At 38.1% G+C, this 26,122-nt stretch overlaps 1 protein-coding gene across 3 annotated transcripts in view; it reads right to left on the bottom strand.

The window, feature by feature from the left end:
• DCP1B (decapping mRNA 1B) overlaps window positions 1–25,056 on the bottom strand; it is a 75,630-nt gene extending 50,574 nt beyond the window's left edge. For 2 of the 3 annotated variants that reach the window (XM_004467715.3, XM_004467716.4), the window contains exons 1-3: window positions 24,873–25,050; window positions 19,161–19,201; window positions 15,082–15,209 (exon numbers count right to left, since the gene is read on the bottom strand). In XM_004467715.3, the coding sequence (XP_004467772.2) occupies window positions 15,082–15,209; window positions 19,161–19,201; window positions 24,873–25,022 (319 nt within the window). In that variant the 5' untranslated portion in view covers window positions 25,023–25,050. Of the gene's footprint in view, window positions 1–15,081; window positions 15,210–19,160; window positions 19,202–24,872 lie in introns of all 3 variants that reach the window. The other variant, XM_071210113.1, reaches the window with a different exon arrangement.
• Between the last annotated feature and the right edge of the window lie 1,066 nt (window positions 25,057–26,122).

Below are 26,122 nucleotides of genomic sequence, written 5' to 3'. Positions count from 1 at the left end.
AACTGTGTTGTTTAATTTCCAAATATGTGGGCATGTTCCAGATATCTGTTATTGATTTCTGGTTTAATTCCTTTGTGGTCAAAGAAAGTCTGTATGATTTTGATTCCTTTCAAATTATTAAGGTTTGCTTTTTAGTTCACATAAAGGTGTATATTGGTGACTGTTCCATGTTGACTTGAGAAGCATGTGCCTTCTGCTGCTGTTGGATGGAATGTTATTTAAAAGTAATTGGCTGGGGAAGTGGATGTGGCTCAACTAGAAGAGAGTCCGCCTATCATAGGGAGGGTCCAGGGTTCAAACCCAGGGCCTCCTGACCTGTGTGGTGAATTGGCTCACGCGCAGAGCTGCCGCACGCAAGGAGTGCCATGTCACGCAGGGGTGCCCCTGCATGGGGGTACCCTATGTGCAAGGAGTGAGCCCTGCAAGGAGAGTAGCCCCGCGTGAAAAAAGCGCAGCCCGCCCAGGAGTGGCGCCACACACATGGAGAGCTGATGCAGCAAGATGACACAACAACAAAGGAAGAGACGCAGCTTCCCGGTCCCACTGAGGGTACAAGCGGACACAGAAGAACACACAGCAAATGGACACAGAGAGCAGACAACCAGGGCGGGGGGAAGGGGAGAGAAATAAATAAAAATAAATCTTAAAAAAAAAAAGCAATTGGCTGGGAAGTGGATGTGTCTCAACTGATAGAGCATCCACCTACCATATGGAGGGTCCAGGGTTCAAACCCAGGGCCTCCTAATCTGTGTGGTGAGCTGGCCCACATGCAAGGAGTGTCGCCCCATGCAGGGGTGCCCCCACGTGCAAGGAGTGCACCCTGCAAGGAGAGTCACCCCACGTGAAAAAAGTGCAGCCCGCCCAGGAGTGGCGCCTCACGCACGGAGAGCTGACTCAGCAAGACAATCCAACAAAAAACAGACACAATTTCCTGGTGCCACTAGATAATACGAGTGGATGCAGAAGAACACACAGCGAATGGACACAGAGAGCAGACAATGAGGGGAAGGGGAGAGAAAAAAATAAAAAATAAATAAATGTAATTGGTTGATTGTGTTGTTTGGGTCTTCTATATTATTGCTGTTTTCTACTTGTTCTATTGATTATGGAAAGCAGAGTACTGAAATCCCCAAGTGTAACTGCAGATTTATTTCTCCCTCCTTTCAGTTCTATAAGATTCTGCTTCATATATATTGAAGCTCTGTTTTTCAGTGCATAAAAATTTATGATTTTTTGGTCATTTTGGTCACCTGACCCATTCATCATTATGTTCCTTTTTATCCCTGGTAATATTCTTTATTCAGAAGTCTACTTTGTCTGATACTAATATAGACACTCCAGATTACTTTTTTTTCCCTATAATATAGAGAATTATTGGGTTTACAGTATGACCATGCATAAATTACAGGATTCCCACATGCGCTGATGTGGAACATGTTAAAATTGATGATAACACATTTTTGTAATGTACTATTAGTTAAAGCCCATTGTTTAACTTGGGATTCAGTTTGTGTGGTGTAGTTCCTTGGATTTTTCAAAAAAATTATCATTACCATGTATACATTCTAACATTTCCCCTTTTAATCATAATCAGATATATATTAAATGCTGTAATTGTGTTCATAATGGTGTGCTACCATCGACACCAGTATCAAAACATTTCCATCATTCCAAATATGAACCCTGGACATTTTAAGTCTTAAGTTCCCATTCCCTATCCCCACCTCATCTCCTGGTAACCTATTGTAGCAGTTTGATATTATTGATGAATTCAAAAAGAAATATTGGATAATGTTTGTAAACTGATCTTTTCCTCTGGGTGTATTAGATTATATTAGATTCAGAGGTTTACTTGATTACTTCAAGTAAATCTCTTATGTCAGCATGCTGTAGCCTTAAGCAGGAGCCCTGGGGAAGTGAGCTCACAGAGGAAGGAGAAGCCAGCCCCAGAAGAGAGGAGCCCTGAGCCCAGGAAGAAGCCAGCCCTGGGAAGAGAGGAACCCTGAACCTAGAGAAAACAAGACCCTGGAAGGGAGGAACCCAGGAAGCCTGAACCCTCGCAGATGTCAGCAGTCATCTTGCTCCAATATGTGAAAACAGACCTTGGTGAGGGAAGTAACTTATGGCCTGGTATCTGTAAGCTCCTACCCCAAATAAATACCCTTTATAAAAACCAACCCATTTCTGGTATTTCGCATCAGCACCCCTTTGGCTGACTAATGTTCTGACCTACGTTCTAGATTCTGACTATGAGCTCGCTTAATCTAATTCTTTCAACTCAGTGAGATCATATAATATTCGTCCTACTGTGTCAGGCTTATTTCACTCAACAAAATATCTTCAAGGTTCATCCATGTTGTTGCATACATCAGAACTTCATTCCTTTTCATAGCTTAACAATATTCTATGGTAGGTATATACCACATTTTATTTATCCATTCATGGGTTGATGGATATTTGAGTTGCTTCCATCTTTTAGCAATTGTGAATAATGCTGCTATGAACATTGGTGTGCAAATATCTGATTGCTGCTTTCAATTCTTTAGGGTATGTACCTAGTAGTGGGACTGCTAGTTCATATGGTAGTTTTATACTTAGCTTTCTGAGGAACCACTACATTGTCTTCCACAGCAATTGCACCATTTTACATTGCTACCAGCAATAAATGAGTGTTCCTATTTCTCCACATCCTCTAAAAACATGTTACTTTTCACTTTTTTAGCAGCAGCCATTCTAGTGGATGTGAATTAGTATCTTGTTGTGGTTTTGATTTGCATTTCCCTGATGAATAATGATGTTGAACATCTTTTCATGTGCCTTCTGGTCATTTCATATCTTCTTTGAAGAGATGTATATTCAAGTCTTTTGTCCATTTTTCAATCGGGTTGTCTTTTTGTTCTTAAGTTGAAGGATTTCTTTATATATTCTAGATATTAAACCTTTATTGGACTTGTGTATTCCAAATATTTTCTTCCATTTTGTAGAACGTTGTTTTACTTTTATGATAAAGTCCTTTGAGGCATAAAAATGTTTAATTTTGATGAGATTATCTATTTTTTCTTTTGTTGCTTATGCTTTGGGTATAAAGTCTAACACAAGGTCCTGAAGATGCTTCCCTGTGTTTTCTTCTAGGAGTTTGATAGTTCTAGCTGTTATATTTAGGCCTTGGATCATTTTGAGTTGACTTTTGGATATGCTGTGAGGTAGTGGGTTCTTCTTTTTGTTTTTGCAAATGGAGATCCAGCTTTCCTAGCACTATTTGTTGAAGAGACTATTCTATCCCAGTTGAGTGGTCTTTGCCACCTTGTCAAAAATCTGTTGGCCTTAAATGTGAGGGCTGATTTATGAATTCTCAATTCAATTGCATTGGTCTATATGTCTGTCCTTGTACCAGTACCATGCTGTTTTGATTACTGTGGCTTTGTAACAGGTTTCAAGTTTGGGAAGTGTGAGTCTTCTGACTTCATTCTTCTTTTTCAAGATGGCTTTGGCTATTTGGAGCCTCTTCCATATAAATATGATGACTGGCTTTTCCATTTCTGCAAAGAAGATTGCTGGAATTTTGACCGGGATGCCCTGAATCTATAAATTGCTTTGGGTGGTACTGCCATCATTACAATATTTAGTCTTTCAATCCATGAAGATGAACACCCTTACATTTATTTAGGCCTTCTTTGATTTCTTTTAGCAATGTTTTGTAGTTTTCTGTATATAAGTACTTACATCCTTGGTTAAATTTATTTCTAGATATTTCTTTTAGGTACTATTGTGAATGAAATTTTTTTCTTGATTTCTTCTTCCAATAGTTCATTCCTAGTGCACAGAAACCCTACTGACTTTTGGGTTTTGATCTTGTACCCCACCACTTTGCTGAATTCATTTATTGGCTACAGGAGCTTTGTTGTGGATTTTTCAGGATTTTCTGTATAAAGAATCATATCATCTGCAAATAGGGAAAGTTTTACTTCTTCCTTTCCAACTTGGAGGCCTTTTATTTTTTTTTCTTGCCTAATTGCTCTGGCAAGAACTTCCAGTACAATGTTGAATAACAGTGGTGACAGTGGGGATCCTTTTCTTGTTTCTGATCTTAGAGAGAACAATTTCAATCTTTCACCATTAAGTAAGTTATTAGGTATGGGCTTTTCATAAATGCCCATTATCATCTTGAGGAAGTTTTCTTGTATTCCTAGTGTTCTAAATGCTTTTTCATCATGAAGGGGTGCTGGATTTTGTCAAATGCCTTTTCTACATCAATGGAGATGATCATGCAGTATTTTTCTTTCATTATGTTAATGTGGTGTATTACATTAATTGATTTTTTATGCTGAACCAAGCTTTATACCTGGGATAAATCCCACTTGATCATGGTGTATAATTATTTAAATATGCTGTTGGGTTCAGTTTCCTAGTATTTTATTGAGGATTTTTAACATCTATATCATGAGAAATATTGGCCTGCAGTTTTCTTATAGTATCTATATCTGGTTTTGGTATGATAGAATGAATCGGGGAGTCTTGCAGACAACAAATAGTTAAGTCATGCTTTCTTATCCATTCTGCCTTTTGACTGAAGAGTTTAAATCATTTACATTTAGAGTTGCTACTAATACAGGGCTTTCTCTGCCATTTTGCTATTTAGCCTTTTGTGATGGTTAGGCTTATGTGTCAACTTGGCCAGGTAATGGTGCCCAGTTGTTTGGTCAAGAAAGCAATGGCATAATTGTTACTGTGAGGACATGGACTTAAACAATTAGAAAGTTGATTGTATCCATGGCAGATTACCTACAATCAATTGAGAAGATTGCCTTCAGCGATGAGATAGTATCATCCACTCAGCTGAAGGCCTTAAAAGGAGAAGTGATGATTTCAGCAGGTAGAAGAGAGAATTTCCATCTCTACTTCAGTCCGTCAGTTTCTCTTAGAAGCCTTTATTGGAGTTCCCAGCTTGTGGCCTGCCCTACAGAATTTGGACTTCTGTATCCCCCAAAGTTGTGTAAGACAACTTAAAAAAATCTCATAATATTTAGTTATCGCCTGTTGGTTCTGTCTCTCTAGAGACCCCTGATATACCTTTGTAAGCCTTATATCCTTTTTTCTCTCTCACCTCCATTAATGCCTACTTTTATATTTATTTGATTTGTTGTGTTGTACCATATTGAGCGCTTTCTCATTTCTATCTGGATATATTTTTCATCTATTTTCTTTGTGGTTACCATGGACTTAAAATTTAAACCCCTTGCAGCTTTTTTGTTCTGTCTGCTCTCTGTGTCCATTTGCCATGTGTTCCTCTGTGTCTGTATTATTTTATTTATTCCCCTACCCCCCTTGCAGCTTGCTTGCTGTCTGCTCTCTGTCTGTCACTGCACTCTTCTGCCTTTTTTGCTTGTCTCCCTTTTTGTTGTTGATGTTGGTCACCTTGCTGAGTCGGCTCTCTGCAGCGCTTGTGGGCCAGGTGGCTCTCTGCAGTGTGCAGGCGAGCACAGGACGTGAACCCAGGGCCTCCCATGTGGTAGGCGGGAGCCCAACTGATTGAGCCACAGCCGCTTCCCTTTTTAAGATAATTTTTTAAAAGGCTTTGCCTGATATAGCCACATTCTCATCTTCTTTGTTGTTGTTTTCTGGATTTGTATCCTCTTCAGTTGGATAGGCCATCATTTCCTGTTTTGTCTTGTACTCTTTTGTTGCACACTGTACACTTTAATATTCTAAAATGTTAACTCAGGGATTTACTCCTTGAGATGTTTGGTTTCTTGGTTTTGTAACCAGGTGGCGATAAGACAGATTTTTCTGAGCTTCAGCCACCCAACCAGGCAGGTCTTCCCAAGGCAAATGCAGTATTCAGGGTTTTCCATCTTTCCGGGACTCTGTCTTATTCTGGGCTTTTTCTCGTTAGTTCCCCTGTTTTAGGAGTTTGGTTGTTCCCTCTGTTTACCAAGGACAGACCTCCTTTTCATGGGTGTTTGCAGCTACAGGCCTTTGTCTCCGGCTGTCTGCCTCCTAGTTTTTTATACTCTTTTTGTTATCTCAAGCAGCTTTTGCCTGGAGGGCAAATTCTGGGGAGGCTGACTGGAGAGGACTTTCCCAAGTCAGTTTTTCCCAGCCAAGACAAGGTCTGGAATTCACAAAAAAGGTGCAGACTGGCTCCAAAGTACCCTTGGTTGGAGATCAGGAAGGGTGCCAACAGCTTCTCCGACCACTTCCCAAAGCTGAGCTTTCCTGGCCTGCCCAGGAAATACAGCCTTTCAGGCAGCTGTCTCCCAGTCTTGATGAAGCACAGCATCTTAAAGTCTGTACCACCATCACCCCTGTCCAAGGACAGTTGAAACAATGGCTGCCCATGCCTTTGTCCAGACAGGTTGAAACAGTGGCTGCCCCCAGAGCCAGGCCTCCAGTGATTCTAATGTATTAAACAAAAGCTATGATCAGTGATCGGCTGTGCCCACCTCTGGCCTTGGGGAAGAGGAGTTATGTTTACATGCCTGTCACTAGTGAGCTAGCCAGGGGCTGGGCCCCACGGCAGCCTGCAGTGAAAGTGGGGTTTGGGTCCCAGTAGCTGTCAAGCAGAAAGAGCAGTTTCCTGTTCTTTACGTAATGGATCAGCCTCTTCCTCCTGCTCTTCCATGGATGCTGTATGTTATTCTGGCCTCTGGAGTTTCAAATAGTTGTTTCAGACAGTTCCTTCCTGTTTAATAGTTGTTCTGGTGGAAGGATGGAGTCCTGGAGCTCCCTACTCTGCTATCTTCCCACAATTCATCTCCAGCTTTCTTTTATTTATGTTTGCATGGTCTATCTTCCTCCATTTTTTAAACCTTTAACCTATCACTCTCATTACATTTAAAGTGAGTTTCTTGCAGACAGCATAGAATTGGGTCTTGCTTTTTTAATCTAATCTGACCATCTCTGACACAGCTGGATTGAGATCTATCTTTTTTTTTTTTGTTTACTCTGCTTTTTACTTTGCTGTTACACATTTCTTGCCTTCTTTTGAATTATTTGAAAAAAAAATTTGTATTCTATTTTAATGTACTCTACTAGTCATATTGCTTTGATTTTTTTAATGGTTGTTCAAGGGATTACACTATACATAACTAACTTTTCACAGCCTAAGTTTTTTCTTTTTCTTACCACTTCAAGTAAAATGTAAAAGCTTTATGACCATATAGATCCCTTTATCCTTCCCCACTTTATGTAAGTCACCACATGTACCATATCTACATACATTAAACCATCCTGAATATTATATTAAAACTTTTCCTTTCCTCAGTCATGTGTATTTTAAAGAACCCAAGAGAAGGAAAAAACTTTATTATATTTACCCACATATTTACTATTTTGTTGGTCTTCCTTCAGTTCTGAAGTTCCAAGACTTTTTGTTGTTGTTGTTATCATTTCACTTCTTTTGGCATTTATTTTAGAACAGGTGTGTGGGAAAAGAATTATTTTAATTTTCCTTTACTTAAGAATGTCTTTATTTTACCTTCATTCCTTAGGGATATTTTCACTGGATATAGAATTCTACAACTCTTGACAATTCTTTTATTTTAGCACTTAAAAATGCTGCTACACTGTCTTCCATCCTCCATGGTTTCTGCTGAAAAATCTATGGTGATTCAAAGGATTGTTTCTTTATATGTAATGCATTGTTTTCCTCTGCCTGCTTTTAAGATTTTTTTTTATCTTTGTTTTTCAAAGAGCTTTATTACAATGTTTATGGAAATGGTTTTCTTCAAGTTTATCATGTCTGAGGTTCACTGAAAGTTCTGGAATCCGTATTCGTGTTTTTCACCAAGTTTGGAAAGTTTTCTGCCTTTATTTCTTCAACTATTTTTTTACACCATTTTATTTCTCCTCTTCCTCTGGGACTCCAGTGACACACATTTGGTCCTTTTGATATTGCCATACAGGTTTCTGAGGCCCTGTTCATTTTTCAAAGATAATTTTTCCTCTATGTTCTTTGGACTAGATAATTTCTATTGATCTATCCTTGAGTTCACGGACCTGTCTTTCTTCTATCTATTCTGCTATTGAGCCCAGCTAGTGAAATAATGTAGTATTCAAATTTGTCATTTGGTTCTTTTTTATAAATATTTTTCTACACCTTCACATCATGGAGCAGAACAGTTTTAAAGCCCTTGTATTATTATTCCAACATCTAGAGCATCTCAGGGTGGCTATCATTGACTATCTTTACCATTGAGAGTTGGGCAGATTTTCCTAGTTCTTTGTATAATGAGTAATTTTGGATTGTATCCAGGACATTAAGATTACATTATGAGAGTCTATGTCTTCTTAAAACCCTCTGGAAAATGTTGGTATTTTGTTTGTTGATTAGTTGGTTTGTGGAAAGAAGGAAATCAATTCTGTTAGTTTTAGGCAGGAGGTTCTGACTTACCTTCTGTGGGTGGTAGCTTGAATGCTGGCCTTTGCTATGCTGTTTGATTCTGCCCCACACATGCACCACTTAAGGAGTTAGTCTAGAATCTGGACAGTGGTTTGTGCTGTAAAATTAGTTCTCAAAATCTTTACTTTGATTTTTTGGGCTCTGTTACATGTATATGTAATTCAAGGGTACAATCTAGATTTGTGTCAGTTCAAAGAAAGAATTACGGTACTTCCTTATCCAGCTCTAGTCTCTTTAGAATCTTCCCCATTCTCTAGAACCTAGGAACCATTCTTTCCCAGTCCTTTGGCTAGAGAGCCAAGGTTTCCTTCTCTCAGAATTTTAGCCTCTCACACTTTCAGGTAGCCCACACAACTTGATCACGTCAGGGTGAAGAAGCAAGAGAAAGAAACCACAAGGGCCCCTGTTCCCATTCTCTGGCAGAAAGACAGTCTCTCTCTTGGGGTCTTAGATACCTGTGTCACCACCACCACTCCCACAGTATCAGTCCAGCTTCGAACTGGAACTGGCTTAAGGCCAGGGCTGGAAAAGAAAAACAGGGGTGGAAGGAAAAGAAAGAGGATTCTGAGCATAGGGTTCCCTTCCTCTGATTCCCAGGCTAGAAAGAGGAGTTTCTCTTGGAGTTTTGTTGCCCTTTTCTTTTTTTTTTTTAAAGATTTATTTATTTATTTCTCTCCCCTCCCCTCCCCACTCCGGTTGTCTGTTCTCTGTGTCTTTTTGCTGCGTCTTTGTCCGCTTCTGTTGTTGTCAGCGGCACGGGAATCTGTGTCTCTTTTTGTTGTGTCAGCTCCCCGTGTGTGCCGGGCCATTCCTGGGCAGGCTGCACTCTCTTTCGCGCTGGGCAGCTCTCCTTATGGGGCGCACTCCTTTCGCGTGGGGCTCCCCAATGGGGGGGACACCCCTGCGTGGCATGGCACTCTTGCGCGCATCAGTACTGTGCATGGGCCAGCTCCACATGGGTCAAGGAGGCCCGGGGCTTGAACCGCGGACCTCCCATGTGGTAGATGGACACCCTAACCACTGGGCCAAGTGCGCCGCCCTTGTTGCCCTTTTCCACAATGAGTTTCATGACTTGGCCCGCTCTTGGGTCAAGGCCACAAAATAAAGGAAGAAAGAAAAAAACTAGGAAACTCATCACCATACCAGTAGTTCGAGGTTTGACTTCCTCCCTCATATGCCCGTTACTGTATACTTTCAGAGTCCTCAAGTAGTTACTTTTTGCATTCTGTCCAGAACTTTTACTTGTAATAAGTGGGAAAGTGAACTTACTCTGTTTTGGCTGATGCCGGAAGTAGAACCACTTTTTGTTATGAGAGGCTATTAAATAGATTAAGTAACAGTTACTGAAAGCCTAAACTGGAATGCATGTGGGAATGGAAAAGAAGAAAGAGTTGCAGAACCAGTACAGAACTGAGATTTAGCAGCTGACTTCGAAAAAGGCTTTGAATTTTACTTTACTATTACCATATACAATAAAATACAACTTAGAGGAATTCCTAACTTTACAAATGATCTGTCAGTACAAATGGGCACTAGAAGTCCTCTGCTCTGCTTCTAAGGAAGTTATATTCTTGGGGTCTATACAAATTTTATTCCTGAATGTATTTTCCTACAGCAATAATGTTATTAATGTTAGTGCTATATTTCATATATGCATCATTATGTTAGTGTGCTATGCTTTGGGTGGGTACATGATGGGCTAAAAATTGACTTAGAAACCTAACCATCAACTAAAATCCTCCACATTCCTAATTACTGCTCTCCAGAAGTAACTTTAAGTATATCCATTGCAGTTATTTATGATCTAAATGTATCACTTATCCAACTTTATTTTTGGCATTTAAATCTCATTTTCTATCTATCATGTTTACATTATCTCTTGGTTTTTAAAAATCTATTGAAGAGGATTTAGTTCTCTTACAATACACACATACATCTTTCCCCCTAAATCCAAAATCATTATAACATCATTTTATATTCACTTTCATATCTAAACACCATTAAGTTTATAAATCATGCAATTATGATGATCAACAGAGCCAGAGAGTGTACTATAATTATGTTTTCTTTCTTGTACAATATTTTTTTCTCCCAGAATTAAAAATTGCCTTCTTTTTTGCTTTAAAAAAAAAAAAAAAACCTCTCAGTTTTCAATGTTCCTGCAACTGTATCATCACAAAACTCTCTAAAAAAGAAACAGTAAATGTCCCAGTAGATTTAAATTATCAGTTGTAAATATTTTTCTTAGATATTCTTCCTGAAGCCCTTCATCCTTCTGCTTTACTCTAGACTGACTGGTCTCTAATCCAATTAACAGGGGCATTATGGGACTTCCCTTTACCACTGTTCTTAGAATTCCTTTATTGCCATTTTGTATTTGGATCCCCTTATTCCTGGACTGCTTGTATTTCAGTCAGAATAGGCCAAGCTATGCTCTAATAACAAATAACTCCCAAACCTCAATGGCTTACAACGACAAAGGTTTATTTCTTGTATATACTATATATCCATCATGGGTCTCCTTTGCCTCTGCACGATGTCCAGAACCCAGGCTGACAGAGCAACTTCTGCCTAGAACAAGCTGGTCATCATGCCAGAAGATCATCATTTTAGAATGAAACCTATCTGAAAGATGGGGACTATCTATAATTATCATTTTCACTCAGTGAACCATTTTCCATTATTTATACCAGTCTTTCCCAGTTCCTACAAATGTTAATAAAGGATCTTAATTGTATTTATTTTCTGATACAAAACCACCCAATTAGGAGGAGTTTTTAAAAATAGCTTTGATCCTAAATATATTGATTTCAGCTTTTCTGATTGGCTCTAAACTCCAGGTGATGTCTGCAAAGAAATCAAGCACTTCAAAAAACTTTCATCCTAAACCTGTAATCATAGACAAAATATATACAACATGTTACCTAGTTTTGAAATCTACCTGCCATTGCTTTGTGTCACTTATCATAAGGATTTTGATATATTTGGGAAAATATATCTCAAAACTATATCATCATATACAAAGATCTTACTGAGTTGTGAAGTGGAAAACACACTAAATGGTTCCCAAAGAGGAATAATATAAAGGATGTGGTCAATTAAGTTTTTCATTAAATTAGTTTTTTATTGATATTCTTTCTTTAATAACTGAGATACAATACATTCGCCACTTTAAAAAGAAACTTCCTTTTTAAACTATGAAGTGTCTGCTAAAAAGATAAAGCTGGGGAGCAGATGTGGCTCAAGAGGTTGAGCGCCTGCTTCCCACGTTGGAGGTCCTGGGTTCATTTCCCGGTGCCTCCTAAAAGAAAAAAACAAAACACGCAAACAAATGAAAAAAAACCACTCATGGGAGCCTATGTGACTTGGTGGTTGAGCACTGGCTTCCCACTTACAAGATCCTGGGTTCTATCCCTGACCCTGGTACCTCAAAAAAAAAAAAAGAAAAAAAAAAAAGCTATTTCTTAAAAGGCAAACTTTGCTCAAGTGAATTATTCATTTCATTTTTAGTACTTCTACTGGTTTGGACCTGGGGTTTTGAAGTTAGGCTTTCTCAATTCAAATGATGTTTCCACCTCACAACAGTCATGAACCATAGTCAATTACCTAATCCCCTTAAATTTCTTCATTTAAAAAAGAATAGCATTTCCAGCAAAAAGTTATGAGAATAAAAGACATAAGCCATATAAAGCCTTAACATAGTGCCTGGGAGACAATAAATGCTCAGTGAATGTTTGCTGAATAAATGAATGAATGTACTTTTTGTCCTAGCTTTAATGGCTATCTTATTCACTTTTAAAGCCTAAACAGGTCAAATTCCACAACAAAAAGGTTTAAGACTATAAATTCTTAACTCTAATAAAACACTATATTTTGTGTTTGATCAAAATTCAGTTATTTATCAACCTTTTTTTTTTCTGATTAGATGAAGAGTTTGGGGTTTCACTTTTTTATTTTGCTTTTCTAAATTAATCTATTAATAATTCAAGACAGGAATGGTGTATCCCCTTAGGCATCAGTTTTTTTTTCACCTAATGAATGCAAAGATTCCTTGAGAGAACTTGTCACAAACCTGTTGTCAGCTCCATCTCTGTCTACCTGAAATGCCCAAATATGGCCCATGACATACATATACAGGCCTAAGGGAAATGCCAAGATCATACAGAGAGATTCTTGACTATACAGATCTTGAGGGGACAGAGTCCTCTTAGAATGCCAGTGCTGAATAAACAGGGTTCCTTGTCCAGAGGATGATGAACAAATCTATGTGTCATCAAAGAATATGTGAACCATAACAGTGAGCAGATAAAAACATTTGAGAAGGATCAGAGCCACTGGAAGCACCTGTAGAAAACCCCTTCTGTGCACATTTGATGCCAGGCAGGGATTAAAAACATTTTTTAAATAAACTGAACTAAAACCAAATGACTGGCAGCAAAGGCAAACAGTATCAGATATTGCAGAAGAGGGGAAAAAAGCAAAATGAACCCAGAAAAGAAAACAGATCCATTTCCTTCTATTCTTTGTTCAACTGATTTCACTTCTTTCTTATGGAAATCAGAAGCATTTTAATATGCAACTCAAAGGCTATCTCAACTTGCATTCATGTTTAATAGTGGAGAGAACAGCACAGGTGGTATGGAAAAAGCAATGGAACTAAAATCAGAAATTGTGGATCTGTGTACAGATTTGTCACTTCATTGAGCCTCAATTTTCTCATCTGCAAAATGGCAGTATTAGTATCTACCATACAAAGTTGTGATTATTAAATGTGCTAAAATAAATGAAAATGCCTACAACAGTGCTATTCAATAGAAATAAAATGTGACACAAATGTGAGCCACATATGTAATTTTAAAATAAAAAAGTAAAAGTAGGTGAAGTTGATTTTTAAAATACATTTTATTTAACAAAATAATATCATTTTAACATATAAATTAATTTCAAATTATTAATGAGCTACTTTACATGCTTTTTTTCATACTAAGTCTTTGAAATCCAGTGTGTATATGACACGGTACAGCTCAAGTCGGACTAGCCAGATTTTAAGTGCTCAAGAGCCACATGTGGTGAGTGGCTACCATACTGGGCAGCTTAGGCCAAGAACCAAGGTGAGGCTTAATATATGTTTATAAAATCCAAATAGTATTTCATGGCGGATAATAAATCCTATGGGACTTAGAAAAGTTATTTTTCAAAATTAACTACATTAAGGGCAGTTTGTAGTTTTATATTTTTGGTACAGTATGTCATTATAATATGGTTACGAACTTAAAATAAAATGTTATCTTTCATGATCAGACCAAGAATTTATGTGAAATAAGAGCAACTAAAAATGATTATTAAATTTTACTAATATTTATTTTATATTTATTTTCATGGTTATTTTACTTATTAGGATTTGAATTATAATATTAATTTGACATAGAATGTAATCATTTCAAAAAGAAAATAAAACCTGATATAACTCTAAGCACATAAACAATTCAAATACCTATAAACTACAACTGATAAAGTATACCTTCCAGCAAAGGAACAGGAGTAGAATACTAAGTCTTTTAAATCTGGACTGTTTCTATATATTGAAAAGCTTCTCATTTCATGAGGCCCACCATTAGTAAGTTACATTAGTTTTATTAGTCTTAATTTTTTTCTTTCATAAGAATTTAACTGTATTATTTAAACAACAGGATGACCACCTATTATGACAACTTAATAACATGTAAACATAATAAAAAATAAATACATTGTATTAAAATGATGCTATATTTACTTCTGAACAAATCACTGGGGCTAAAGTGTTCAAGACTACTGTATTATATTCATTGAAAGTATACTGCATAGAATGCCATAGGCACACTCTTATATCTTGGGCTCAAAGAATAGGGTGGAAAATGTATAGAAAACACTTCCTTCCATCCATAAAGCCCAAGTGTATGTGCATGCACATATCTGCGTATATATTTATTAGTATGTTCTTGACTGTGTATGGAGATGCTCTTGCAGTTCATCTATTTTTATCATCAATTTTTCTCTGAGCTGCCCAATAGTCAGATAAGATACAAGAGTAAAATGGAGATAGAATTTTAGATAGGAGACTGCTACCTCATTTCAAACTTGACAAGGACCATTTAGTTACTAAATATAACCTCAATATTATGAAGTGTTATGAAATCCTTCATCACCAAAACCTCTTTGGACTTTGGGTTTTCTTTTCATTCATAATTGGTATTCAAGAAATGGCACTTCTATAGTAGAGCCCCTCTCCTTCAAATATCTTGTCCTGATGCTCAGTCAGAACAAGGAAGGAGTACCATCGGCTGAACCACTCATTTTGTTTTCTGTGGCACTACCTATGTGTCCCTCTGCTGTCTCCAGATGAAGAATTCACTTCACCCATCCCTGCTCAGGCTTAAAATCTCTGATGGAGTCACACTACAAAGTGACACAGTGGCAGGAGACAGGGTTTATATACTTATATCATCACATTTACATTGTTTTCATTTAAACTTTCCCAAGGAAGAAATGATTCCCTTCATGAGACCAAGCAAAGCAAAATCACTGAAATTGTCACAGAGTCACTGGTACTAAATACAAACACGAAGGGTTACACTGTACAGTTGCAAATACTTGGCTAAACTTCAGAAATAAAACTACCCAATGCATTAAGAAAGACTCACATCTGGCATTTCTGTAGAGAAGGAAAGGGTCCTGGAGTTGGAAATCCAGGTCTTTAGTAATGGGTTCTGTCCTATTTTCCATGCTCAGCCTATTCATAATGGTGAATCCATGCTTTGGAGAAGCAGACCTGAAAATCACCAGGGGTGGGGGGACATCAAAAGACAAGTTGCTCAGTACACTCACCCTTAGCACAACTACTTCCTGATGTGTCTCTTAACTATTTTGCATATACATGTATGCTTTTACTCAAGAAGACTGCACACTTACAAAGTGACATTTCTTCATTATTGGCCTTTATCTACCAATTCATGTCACACAGCAGGACTGTCATCACTATGCCTTTGGTAAAATCAAGTCCTACTTACTTAACTATTTATGTGTGTAAATATGTATGTCTGTGTGTGTTTGGACACATAGATAAAGATATATAAAGATATAGTTTCTCCATCTAGGTTGTAAATTCCTTTAAGACAGAGATGGTAATTACTTTTTTTAAATTACTGACATATTTTAAGGAATCTTGGTAGTTAATATAGAGTGCACAACACAATTATATGAAGGAAATTTTCAGAGAAAATGTTAGTGTTGGTCTGAAACTGAGAACCTGCAAAATTCGTAGAGAAACTAAGGCAACACTGGTCAATGAACTTGGGAGAAGATACAGTACAATTAAAAGTTTATGTAACTTAGTTCAAAGACCAGACATTCCATTTTCTTCTATGTAAAGCAAACAGCTTCAAGGATAAACTAGTATAGGTTTTTCTCCATGAAAATGTGTCACTTTAGAGTGTCTACTCTGTCAGGCAAAAAGAACCCAAATTATTCAGAGTATAAACTCTAACAACATGTGCATATGTCTACCCTTGGGTGACAGCCATATAGTTAATTCAGCTGTGCAACTTCTGGTGACAAGTGACACACCACATGCTTACACACTGAAACCAAAACAAGCAGGATTCACTTATTTACTCTAAACTAGGGAACCAGACTAACAAACCCAGAGAAATATTATCATGAGTAACAGGAAGAGAAGGTGTTTATATCTTAATCTTATCTTACTTCTAACAATTAGATGCTGATAAAGAAGCAAAATACAGCTTCTTGAATTATCACCAGACTACCACCTATAGGATTTTCTTCTGAAACCTCTAATTTAAACATTGATGGAAGGCAGTCCTTGCCCAGCTTCTTTTACACTGCGGGTAAGTGGTGGTAGGCATATAATCAATATCAAAAATAATCATGATAATCGTTTTAACTTAAATTCAGAGAAAGAATGAAAATTTGCTTCCAAAAAGTTCTGGCAGACAGGATCCTCTGGAAATGCCAAGTTCAGAAGTCACCAGTGGAGTCTCTATGAACTTTCTATTACAGGAAGGAAAATAGGGAAAGAACTAAAGTACAGAAATGCTTTTTTTAAAAAATGGAATTAGGTGTCTTACACAAGAATCAGTATTTCATTATCACAACAGGATCTTACATCTTTAATAGAATAGGCATTATAGCATCTCATCATTTATAAAAGAGGCCCAGGGAATAAACTTCTGTAAGAGTAGTCAAAACATATGACTGGCTAGCATCTGTAACCAAAACTCCCTTTTGATTTTTATGAGTTTTCTGCCATTCTCTGCTGAGGAAGGACCTTACCATATCAGAACCTTGTGGGGATTTTTTTTTTGCATGAGGATGGGGGGGTCTCCTATTCTTGAGAAGTTAGATTAGGGGGAAAGATTAAAAGAGAGGGAAGGACTTGTTGCTCAGTTTAATGGTTTAATTGACAGCCTCATTAGGGGCTTGGCGTATGTTAAGAAGTACTTGAAAATATAAACTACATTTAGTTTGGGTTAAAAAAAAGAAAATACTTGCACAGTTTGTCTCTTCCATACTAAAAAAAAAAACCCTAAAATAAATCACCAATGCATACTAAGACATTTTTTTTTGCTTCTCAGAGGAATAATAAAAACTTATTGTTGTGAAAAATGAATGGGAATGCATAATGTGTGCTGAGAACACAGTACAGATCAATCATTTGGTTTTATTTTTACACTTCAAAAATTCTCAGGAGTTGTCTATATGGCATAAACTCTCTTGGTGGGATTCCCTGGTGCCTTTGGAATGATTGGGAACATGATGTAGACTAGTTTATCCAATTATACATGGGCAGACTCACCACTTTCCTGACAGTTTGTGAATAAACTGACCTCGTTCCCTACTTGGATGGCTTCACACTTGCGTTCCTTTCTTTCCACCCTCACTGCTGCCTTCACTGGAACAGACCTGCCTGCTGCACTGCTGGCTGCCCCTCCACCCGCACACAGGCCTCGCCAAGGTCCTCGCAGCGCACCTGCAACCGGCCTCTACGTACTATTCCAGTTCTGCACTTGCCTTTATGGTTGACACTTCTCTATATCTTTGCGGGCCACCAAACCCAACTCCTAGCCCTTATCATTTTTTTCTACGTATTTCCTCCCTCCAAGAACACTTTTCTCTCATGGATTCAACTATCAAATTAATGCAGATGACTCCAAACTCTTTATCTCCAGCCCTGACCTGATCCTGCATGGCAGGGCCTGATCATGTGAATGCCTGGCCTATTGCCCCCAAATCACCAATTCAAATAAAATTGACACTAATCCACAAGCCAGGCTCTGTATCTCCTGTCTTTCTATTCCTCCCATGATTTTGGTATTTCCCCAGTCATTCATGTTCAAAATTTCAGTGTTACTTTTAATGTCATCATTCCCTCTATACATGCAGTATTTCAATAGTAAGTCTGTTCTTTTCCATTTCAACTTTTACCATTCTGGTCCATACACTCTCATCGTCTCATATCTACTCCTTTACAATAACCGTCTCAATGTCCTCCTTAACGATGATTTCTTCCAGAACCAATGAATTCCTCATAATGCTAATACACTGACTTTCTCCATACATTTTGTCATAACTCTGTTACTCCCCAGCTCATAAACCTTCAATGACTCCCTACTGCTAAGAAAACAAAATTCAAAATCCTTAGTCTGCCTTTGCAAGCCAGCAAAATTTCTTTATCCTCACTGCCAACTTCTAACCAATATAAACCCTCTGCACCAGAGTCATTGTCTTTACTGTTCCTTTAACCACTAGGCTCTAAGCCTCTGTTATATCACTATTACAAATGTGGAGGTTGCCTTCCCTTCCTCTATGCAAGTTAGGTTCTACCTTATTCCTGAGGCCGGACTCAAGGCCCACCCTCTCTATAAGCGTTCCACAATTACAGCAGCCCACTCACTGCTTTCAGGCTATCAGATAGCACTTGGATCGTCTACTTCGTATTGTGGTTTATCTTAAATGTGTACATACATGAAAAGAAAAAAATGCGTGTATTTGTTTTCTCCCCAGTGAAACTGTTAGCCCCAGAAGGGTTTATACTAGGCCTTTATATTTCATCTTTGTACTCCCATTGATGATGATGGACTTTGGCTATGACATTTTATATATATGTTTATGTGAATAAAAAGCTTAGCTATTAAGACAATTTATATACCGTATGTCTTTGTGTAGATGTGTGATATTAACAATATGTCATAAAAATGAAATCTATCCTGAAACATATTCTATTATCCAGACCGTGGAGGACTCAAGGACATCTTCAATTTTGGATTATGTTTCTTTGACACATCATGAGGTTGGGGGACAGGGTGACCAAGAAAACACTTTTCCAAGTATCGATGAAATAACCTAATATTCTTAATAGTGTACTTCTAGTTCCTTGCCAATGAATTATATTCAGGACCTTCCTTCCATTCATCTGAATCATCAAGGAAAAATATTAAATATTATTTTAAATAGAACACAAAGATTTAAGTTTATTTATACTGAGGTTTAAATTTAAATTAACATCTGAAAGTTGTATTCACCAGAATATTCCAAGTAACATTAATCAGTATTCCCTTCCTTGCATCAACTAAGAATTTCAACTAAGACTCAGCTCTTTTACTTCTCTTTGAAATAAAATGTCCCTAAAAGAATAGTGACAGAATTGAGCTAAAATATTATTTCAAAGATTGAAAGTTTCTTTAGAAAAATAAAATACTCTTACCTTGTATAAACAAACAAGGTACCTTCCACATCAGTCTTCTCCTAAAAAATAAAAACAAAATACAAAGCAAAATGTGTATGTTCTCTTCATTAACAGTAAATATTCACAGAAGTTAGACAACATAAACTACTTAGAGAATAGAACAAATAGAAATTATGTGCAGTTTCGAGGAGCTGAAATTGCAATGAGCCAAATAAATGCAACCTGAAGGGTTATTCTTAGGTAAAGGAGAAAAGCAGGTTCTCTGCCATAATTGTGGCACTGCTGATTAAGCAGCAGGAAGCAGGCATTCTCCTTTTGTCATTTACAAAATAAACCATCATTATCTCTCTTTACCAAATATAGGGATAGCTATACACCTCTAGCAGAAACAATAAGAAAATAACTAAATGTGCTCCACGGATTTCATTAGAAAAAAGAGATTATAATAAGTGTGCTGCCTTTTCCTCCACCCTCTGAACTGGGTGGATGGCAAGCTGCAGGAACCAGTGGTGTCTGCATTTCATTTTCCTTCTCTTTATGTTCAGAGTTCATTTTTCTCTTGCCATATCCTGATACCCAGGAGAGCAGATGATCTGCCAATAACTACCGGTCTGCCAGATGGAAGAGGGCAACAATGCCATAGTGTTTTCAATCTGATGGAACAAATTACCTACTTGGTATGAAATATTTCGAGTCAAGTTCTAATCCAATATCTATGAAACAAAGCTAGACAAAAGTATTACAGAGCAGTGCTAGGGCTCAAAATATTTGCCTGATAAAAACCTGGGGGAGGTGGTAAAGCTAAAAGTGAGAGTTGAATTAGTTCAATTGGCTACGTTCTTTTCCATTTCTCCAAAGGCAAGAACTCAGGCCCTGATGGTAATGTTCTTCAATATAATCATACTACTAAAAGCACGGATAAGTACCCATTTGCTTGATTATCTAGTAATTAGACTAATGTAATGCAGAAGTTCAAATGTACTTTAGCTATTTACATGGTTTAATTTCAAGCATTCTATTTAACTCCCAAAATTTACTATTAATATCCATTATCATAATAATTCAATATTTTAGTACTCTAATTTCAGTGAAGAATACACTCTTTAAGTAAAAAGGTATAACACTAAAAAAGTTAAAAGGCACAAAAAATAGAAAGCTTGATCTTTTCACATGCTCAAATAATTTCAGCAATTTTCTTGGTCACCTTAGTTCAGTGGTTCTTAAAGTGTGGTTCCTGATTGGCAGCATCAACATTGCCTGGGAGATCATTGGAAATGCAAATTCTCAAGCCCTTCTGGAGACCTACTGAAGCACAAACCTGGGCTCTAGGGCCTGAGCCCAGCAATCAGTGTTTTACTAAGCCCTTCAGGTAACTCTGTGCATGCCAGTTTGAGAACCATTGCCTTAGTTTAATGACATCTTCTCTGCCCAAAGAACTATATTAGGAGTCATGAAAACAAAATCCACTATGGCTCAAATTATACCAAACACTGGTTTTTTAAGAGTAACATCTATGAAAACATTTCTTATAAAAGACTTTTTAATCTCAAGATATTTATTATTAGAGAATATGTAATTAGAAATAAAGAATTTATAACAGTTAAATTTCAGCTAATCTTTTCTCTAAAATATAAACATAAGCAAGAAAATCAGAGGAGTTCATCCTTAAACTGGATTTACTGTGAATTTTGTATAAATCACTCCAGTGTACTGTGAAAAGCAATCTTATTTCTCAATGTGGCCCATTTGCCACTGTACTTGGAAAATACTCCAAGTCAAAATGAAAGCAATACACACAGAAACACTATTTCCTATCTTTCTTAGTAAACAAACATGGTTAATTCCTACCTGTTGAGCCATGTATATCCTGGGTGCATTTTAAGCACTAAGAATTGCTGAAACTCAAACTACCACAGTATTAACCACTGAGAAAACGGCACTGAAGTATAAATGCTACTCAAACAATCTTAACAATTTGTGGGCAGTTCTAAAGTTTAATAGTCGGCAAGTATTTACTAAAACCTTTTAGAATAAATTTGCAAAGATTAAATATTTGGAGTCATCCATTACATTGATAAGTAACGGAAGCCAAATTACAGGTGATGGAAGCAAGACTTGGAAGCACCTGTCTGCATTGTCAGGCTCGGCTGCTCCCAGGCCAAAACATTTTTCTCTGCTCCAGGATTTGCCCTTGGATTGTTTCATCTTAGAGATGCCCAAACAGGATGTTTATATGTACAAACACACACAGAGCTAACAGTTTGTGAATTGTTTCTCTTCTTCCTTGAGAAAGTAATAGCAGAAATTCTTTCCTTACAAAAATAAAAAATAAAAACTTTAATCCTATAATTAAAAAAAAAAAGAAATAGAATCAGAAAATATAAAAGGCATGCTTCCCCTGGAATTATTCTCTAACTCATAGCAAACAATTCTTAAAACTGAGATTTTTTAAAAAAATCTAGCATTAGATGCAAAAAATATGAGTTATTCACAGGAAGGGCTTGTGTTTCAGTGGCTACGATACTGGACCTGGAGAGGGGTCCCTGCCAGGTCATACTAGGCTAATTACTCTTTATCTTAGTTTCTCAATTGAAAATCGATAACCAGCCTTATGGCACTTAGAGGTTTTTATAAAAAAATGTATTTTAAGCACTATATGACCACTGGATAAAAGGGGCTTTGGAAATGTGCATTTTTGTCCTCCTATGGTTGAAGCAGCTCAAATTCACAATTTTTCTGGTCCTGTCCAGATCCAAGGATAACCAGATTTTTTTTTTCTTTCTGGGCAAAGCTCAGGGTTGGGGGTTTGGGAAAGAGTTAAAACAATATTTTATCAGATCTTCATTAGGTCCTCCTCCTTTTATGTTAAAGTATTGGTTCACAGGCCTGGGTTATTTACATTAAATTGGTTTTTTTAAAAGTACAATTTAATGACAATATGACACTCTAAAAAAGTGCTTTAAAAATCAGTCAAAAATTCAAACTAAAATAACATTTAAGATAGTGCTGTTTTGCAAATTATGGGGACCCAGCATACTATTTGACACTTGGGAAATCTCAATGCAATCCATATTTTACTGATTATTCTAAATTAAAATAATGAAAAAGTGGGACTCAGTTTATCCTTCTAAATCTGTATCTCTAAATTTTGCAAGGAGCATCTGAGTCACCTAAGAAGCTTTTAACAAATATAAAAATGCCTGAGCCAAATATCCAGCGATTTTGATTTGGTGAATCATTGACTTTATATACAGTGAGTGTGACATGCCAAAAAATTTAAAAACCATTAGCTAGCAACAACAGGACACCGGTCACATCATGGCAGTTTCTCAACCTAACACTACTGTCTTTTTGGGCAGGATAAATCTTTGGGGGAGGGAGGTGTTGTCCAGCGCCTTGTACGACGTTTAGCAGCTTCCCTGACTTCACCCTCTATTTGCCAGTAATACTCTGTCCTACTCATGTGACTACCAAAATATCTCCAGACACTGCCAAATGTCCCCTGGGGGCAAAAATCAACTGATTGAGAAACACTGCTCTAAGGACTGAGAGGTAAAAATAATCCCAGGGGCATAATCCTAATTGACACATAGGTGGGTTTTGTTTTTCAACACATCTCTGTCCACTCTTCATTCCTAACTCCTTCTCTGAATGCCTGAAGTCATTCTCCATCTATTTTTAGTGTAATATGAATTCCCTTTCTTTACATCCTACCTGCCTCCCTTCAAATACTTTTCCTCCATTCTCAAGAAAGCTCTTTATACTTGCGTTAGGTTTATGTTCAAAAGGCTCCATCCAGAGACCCCTAAGGCATAGAGCGATAGTGGTGATTGCTTTTGTTTGTCCTCAGAAACTGTTCAACAGCTGAACGAGGTCTCTCTTTTTTCTGGCTACCATAGCCTTGAAGATCTGTACTTTGAAAAAATGACCTTTAACTGAATGAATTATGCCTTGTCTGAAGGCAACAAATCCAGGAAGCAGGAAAACATAATTCCTGTAAATAATGCATTGTGACACTTCTGCCTTTTGATGAGGCCTTAGAAGAGAGGCTTCACTGGGTATCTAATAAAACTCTATTTAAACAGGTATCTATCTTACAGATGTTGTCAAAAGCCTATAGGAAACAATTGTTATTCAAGAGGAATGCTCTCCTTTACGGAATATCAGCAATTTGTCAGGATTCTCTAGGCTCTAGTCCTAGTGTCACGTCAGTTTACAGAACTGTTTATCTCTCGATCCTTCTCTCCTACAGAATAACTTTTTAAAAATTATGACATTATTATGACTTTGGCATTTCCCTATTAGCAGTTTAAAAGCCGTATGTAGAAAATTTCTGTATTTATTAATTGCCATTTAGATTTTCCATGCCGTTGCTCAGGCCATTTATATAGACACCGGCGACAAATTCCTCTGAAAGGTAGGGAGAAGTAATCTCTCTCCTAACCTAGGGGTATATTTTCTATCACTGAACAATATTGAAGTTCTCCATGTTTCCCTTTTTGGTTTGGCTACTAGGAGAGCAGAGCCAAATTTGTCGCCCTATTTCTGTAAATCTCTTTGGTTAATAAATTTGGGAAAACCTATTTGCTTCCTCTCCCATTTTAGGACTTGCTTCTTTATCTTTTCGTTTCTTTTAATGACTTTCGGGTGAAATTTTATTACAGGCTGCTGAAGATCCCTACTGGAAATAAGTAGTTTGTAAAAACGAATGCGAGTGTTAAAAATATATGGATTTGTTCAAAATGAATGTTTTCCTTGCTTAAATTTGGTGTTTGTTACCCACTTGGGATATAGTCACGTTAAAAAAATCACCTGAGATCCATTCATCCAGGCACAGTTCTTTCTATCGTTTTGTAACTTATTCGAACTAATGGATAGATGGTTATATAATGCGCCGATGAATATTATTTGGGACAAAAGTCACTAATTACATCGCTCTACTTTCAGATGGGTGGTTACAAAATCACATGCAGCAATTCCTGCAACGGGCTCCTCATTTTATGTTCCCACCCCATTCAAACTGTGAAGAAATGAAATTTCATTCCATTATTTATTGGGGCTCTGCTTTGAGGGCACTTTGAGAGCACTATAATTGGGCTCCCAAATGGGCTGAAAGATCAAATTCTTCTTGGTCTTGGTGGGCTGTGATGTACATCCCAAGAACGTTAGCCTCCTTCTAAGTGTTGGATCCCGTCCCATTTTGTCTTTTATTTCCCTATGTTTGCTGTTCTCTTAGTGCATTCCCTGAGTTTACAACTTCAGAATGCTCCCCTCTACCAAGGTTTGATATTCTTCGTCCTAAGACGGATGTTCTAGACCCAGTGCTCTCCTCTTCTATGTCCCCTGCCTCCGCCAAACACTTTTCCCGTAAGAGAATTTTGCTTTATTTTTGCAGAGTACGTTAGTCTTCCGGCCTCAGGGCAGCGGATCCTCTCTTTCCTTCACCTCTCGGAGTCCCGTAACCGATCTGTCATGTCTCCCAACGCGGGCTAGCTTATATAGTTAACTCTACCCAACTTGAGGCGGTTTCACAGATCGGCCTCCCCTTCCCCCAAATCTCCCGCGCCCAGAGGTCCTGAGGTCCACAACTTGCCCTCAGGTCCCCCCACCCACCACCATCCAGGGCGTCAGCGTCTCCTCCCCCTCACCCGGATCTCGAGTCCCGAGTTCGACGACCCTCCCGTTTCCCCCCTGCCGGGGTCCGCACGGCCCCATCGCGTCCGCACGCACCCACTCGTTGGCCCGATGGCCGAAAGTGTACAGAGCCACCTGGCTGGCCACGTCCACGATGCGGTTGATATAGGGGTCGTGGCGCTGCAGGGCCGCTAGGCTGATGTCGCGCCCCTTCCCCACCAGGCCGCCCGCCGCCACCGCCGCCATCTTCCCTCCCTCCCCGACATCAACCCGCGGAACTAGGAAGCCACTCCCAGTAGATCGCAGAACGAGCGAGCCGCCTCGCAACCGTAAACATGGGCCACCAGAAGTCCGAGAGGCCTTCCTCCTCCAGCCATTCCCCCGCCCCTTCCTCCCGCCGGCGGGCGGAAGACATGAATAATCGATGGCGGCGCTCCTCCCTCGGAGTTTCGTTGCCACTAGCAACGACTAGCCCAGGCTTGCTCCCTGAATCCTTTTTTTTTTCCTTGCTAAGAGATATTTTCTTCCAACTTGAACCTTTCAGCTGTATGCGCGATAGGATTTCCTTCTTGAATGTTGTAGATGCCTTGGCATGTCTTTTTTTTGGCGCTTCAGCAACCAAACATGATAATAAGCCTCAAGCATTAATAACTAAAGAGGAAGAGAACTGTGATGTCTGTACTCGGTAAAACCCGGTGGTTCTCAAACTACCAGGGGTTCCTGAGACTGTATCAGGAGGTACATGTTAGGATATGGATCTTTTCACTGTGTTATCATTTGCACCAATGGTGCAAAAGCAGTGGTGGGTAAAAATGATGATGCCTTAGCACGAGTCAAGTCTGTGGCACCAAACTATATTAGAATATTCTTCACTGCCAGGCATTGGCTTTAGGGAAAAAAAAGCCGGTATCACTTAAGGATATTCATGATAAAGCAGTAAAAAATATAACTTTATTAAAACCCAACCTTTGAGTATACCTCTTTTTAATATGATGTGAAAAAAAATGGGAAGGATGCATAAAGCAGATCTGCTGCACACTGAAGTGCAATAGTTGTCTCCAGGAAAAGCACCTCTGAGTTCGTTTCCAGCTAACCCCAAAACACTATTTTTACATCAGAGACAGACAGACTGGTTATTCAGATTTCGATATTTGACAGACATTTTTTCATTCATAAACAAAGTGCACTTGTTGCTTCAAGAGAAGCAAGGGTCAATTTCTGTTGCCAATGATAGAATTAGAAGCTTTCAAGAAAGAATTAGAAGTTTAGAAAATGTGTATCCACTGCCATGAGCTTGACAACTTCCCAAAACTTAGTCTTTTCTAATGAGATTAGTGGTGAGATAA

This window comes from Dasypus novemcinctus, chromosome 20 (genome assembly GCF_030445035.2).
Source record: "Dasypus novemcinctus isolate mDasNov1 chromosome 20, mDasNov1.1.hap2, whole genome shotgun sequence".
Taxonomy (NCBI): Eukaryota; Metazoa; Chordata; class Mammalia; order Cingulata; family Dasypodidae; genus Dasypus; species Dasypus novemcinctus.
This window is presented reverse-complemented; position numbering and strand designations above follow the sequence as displayed.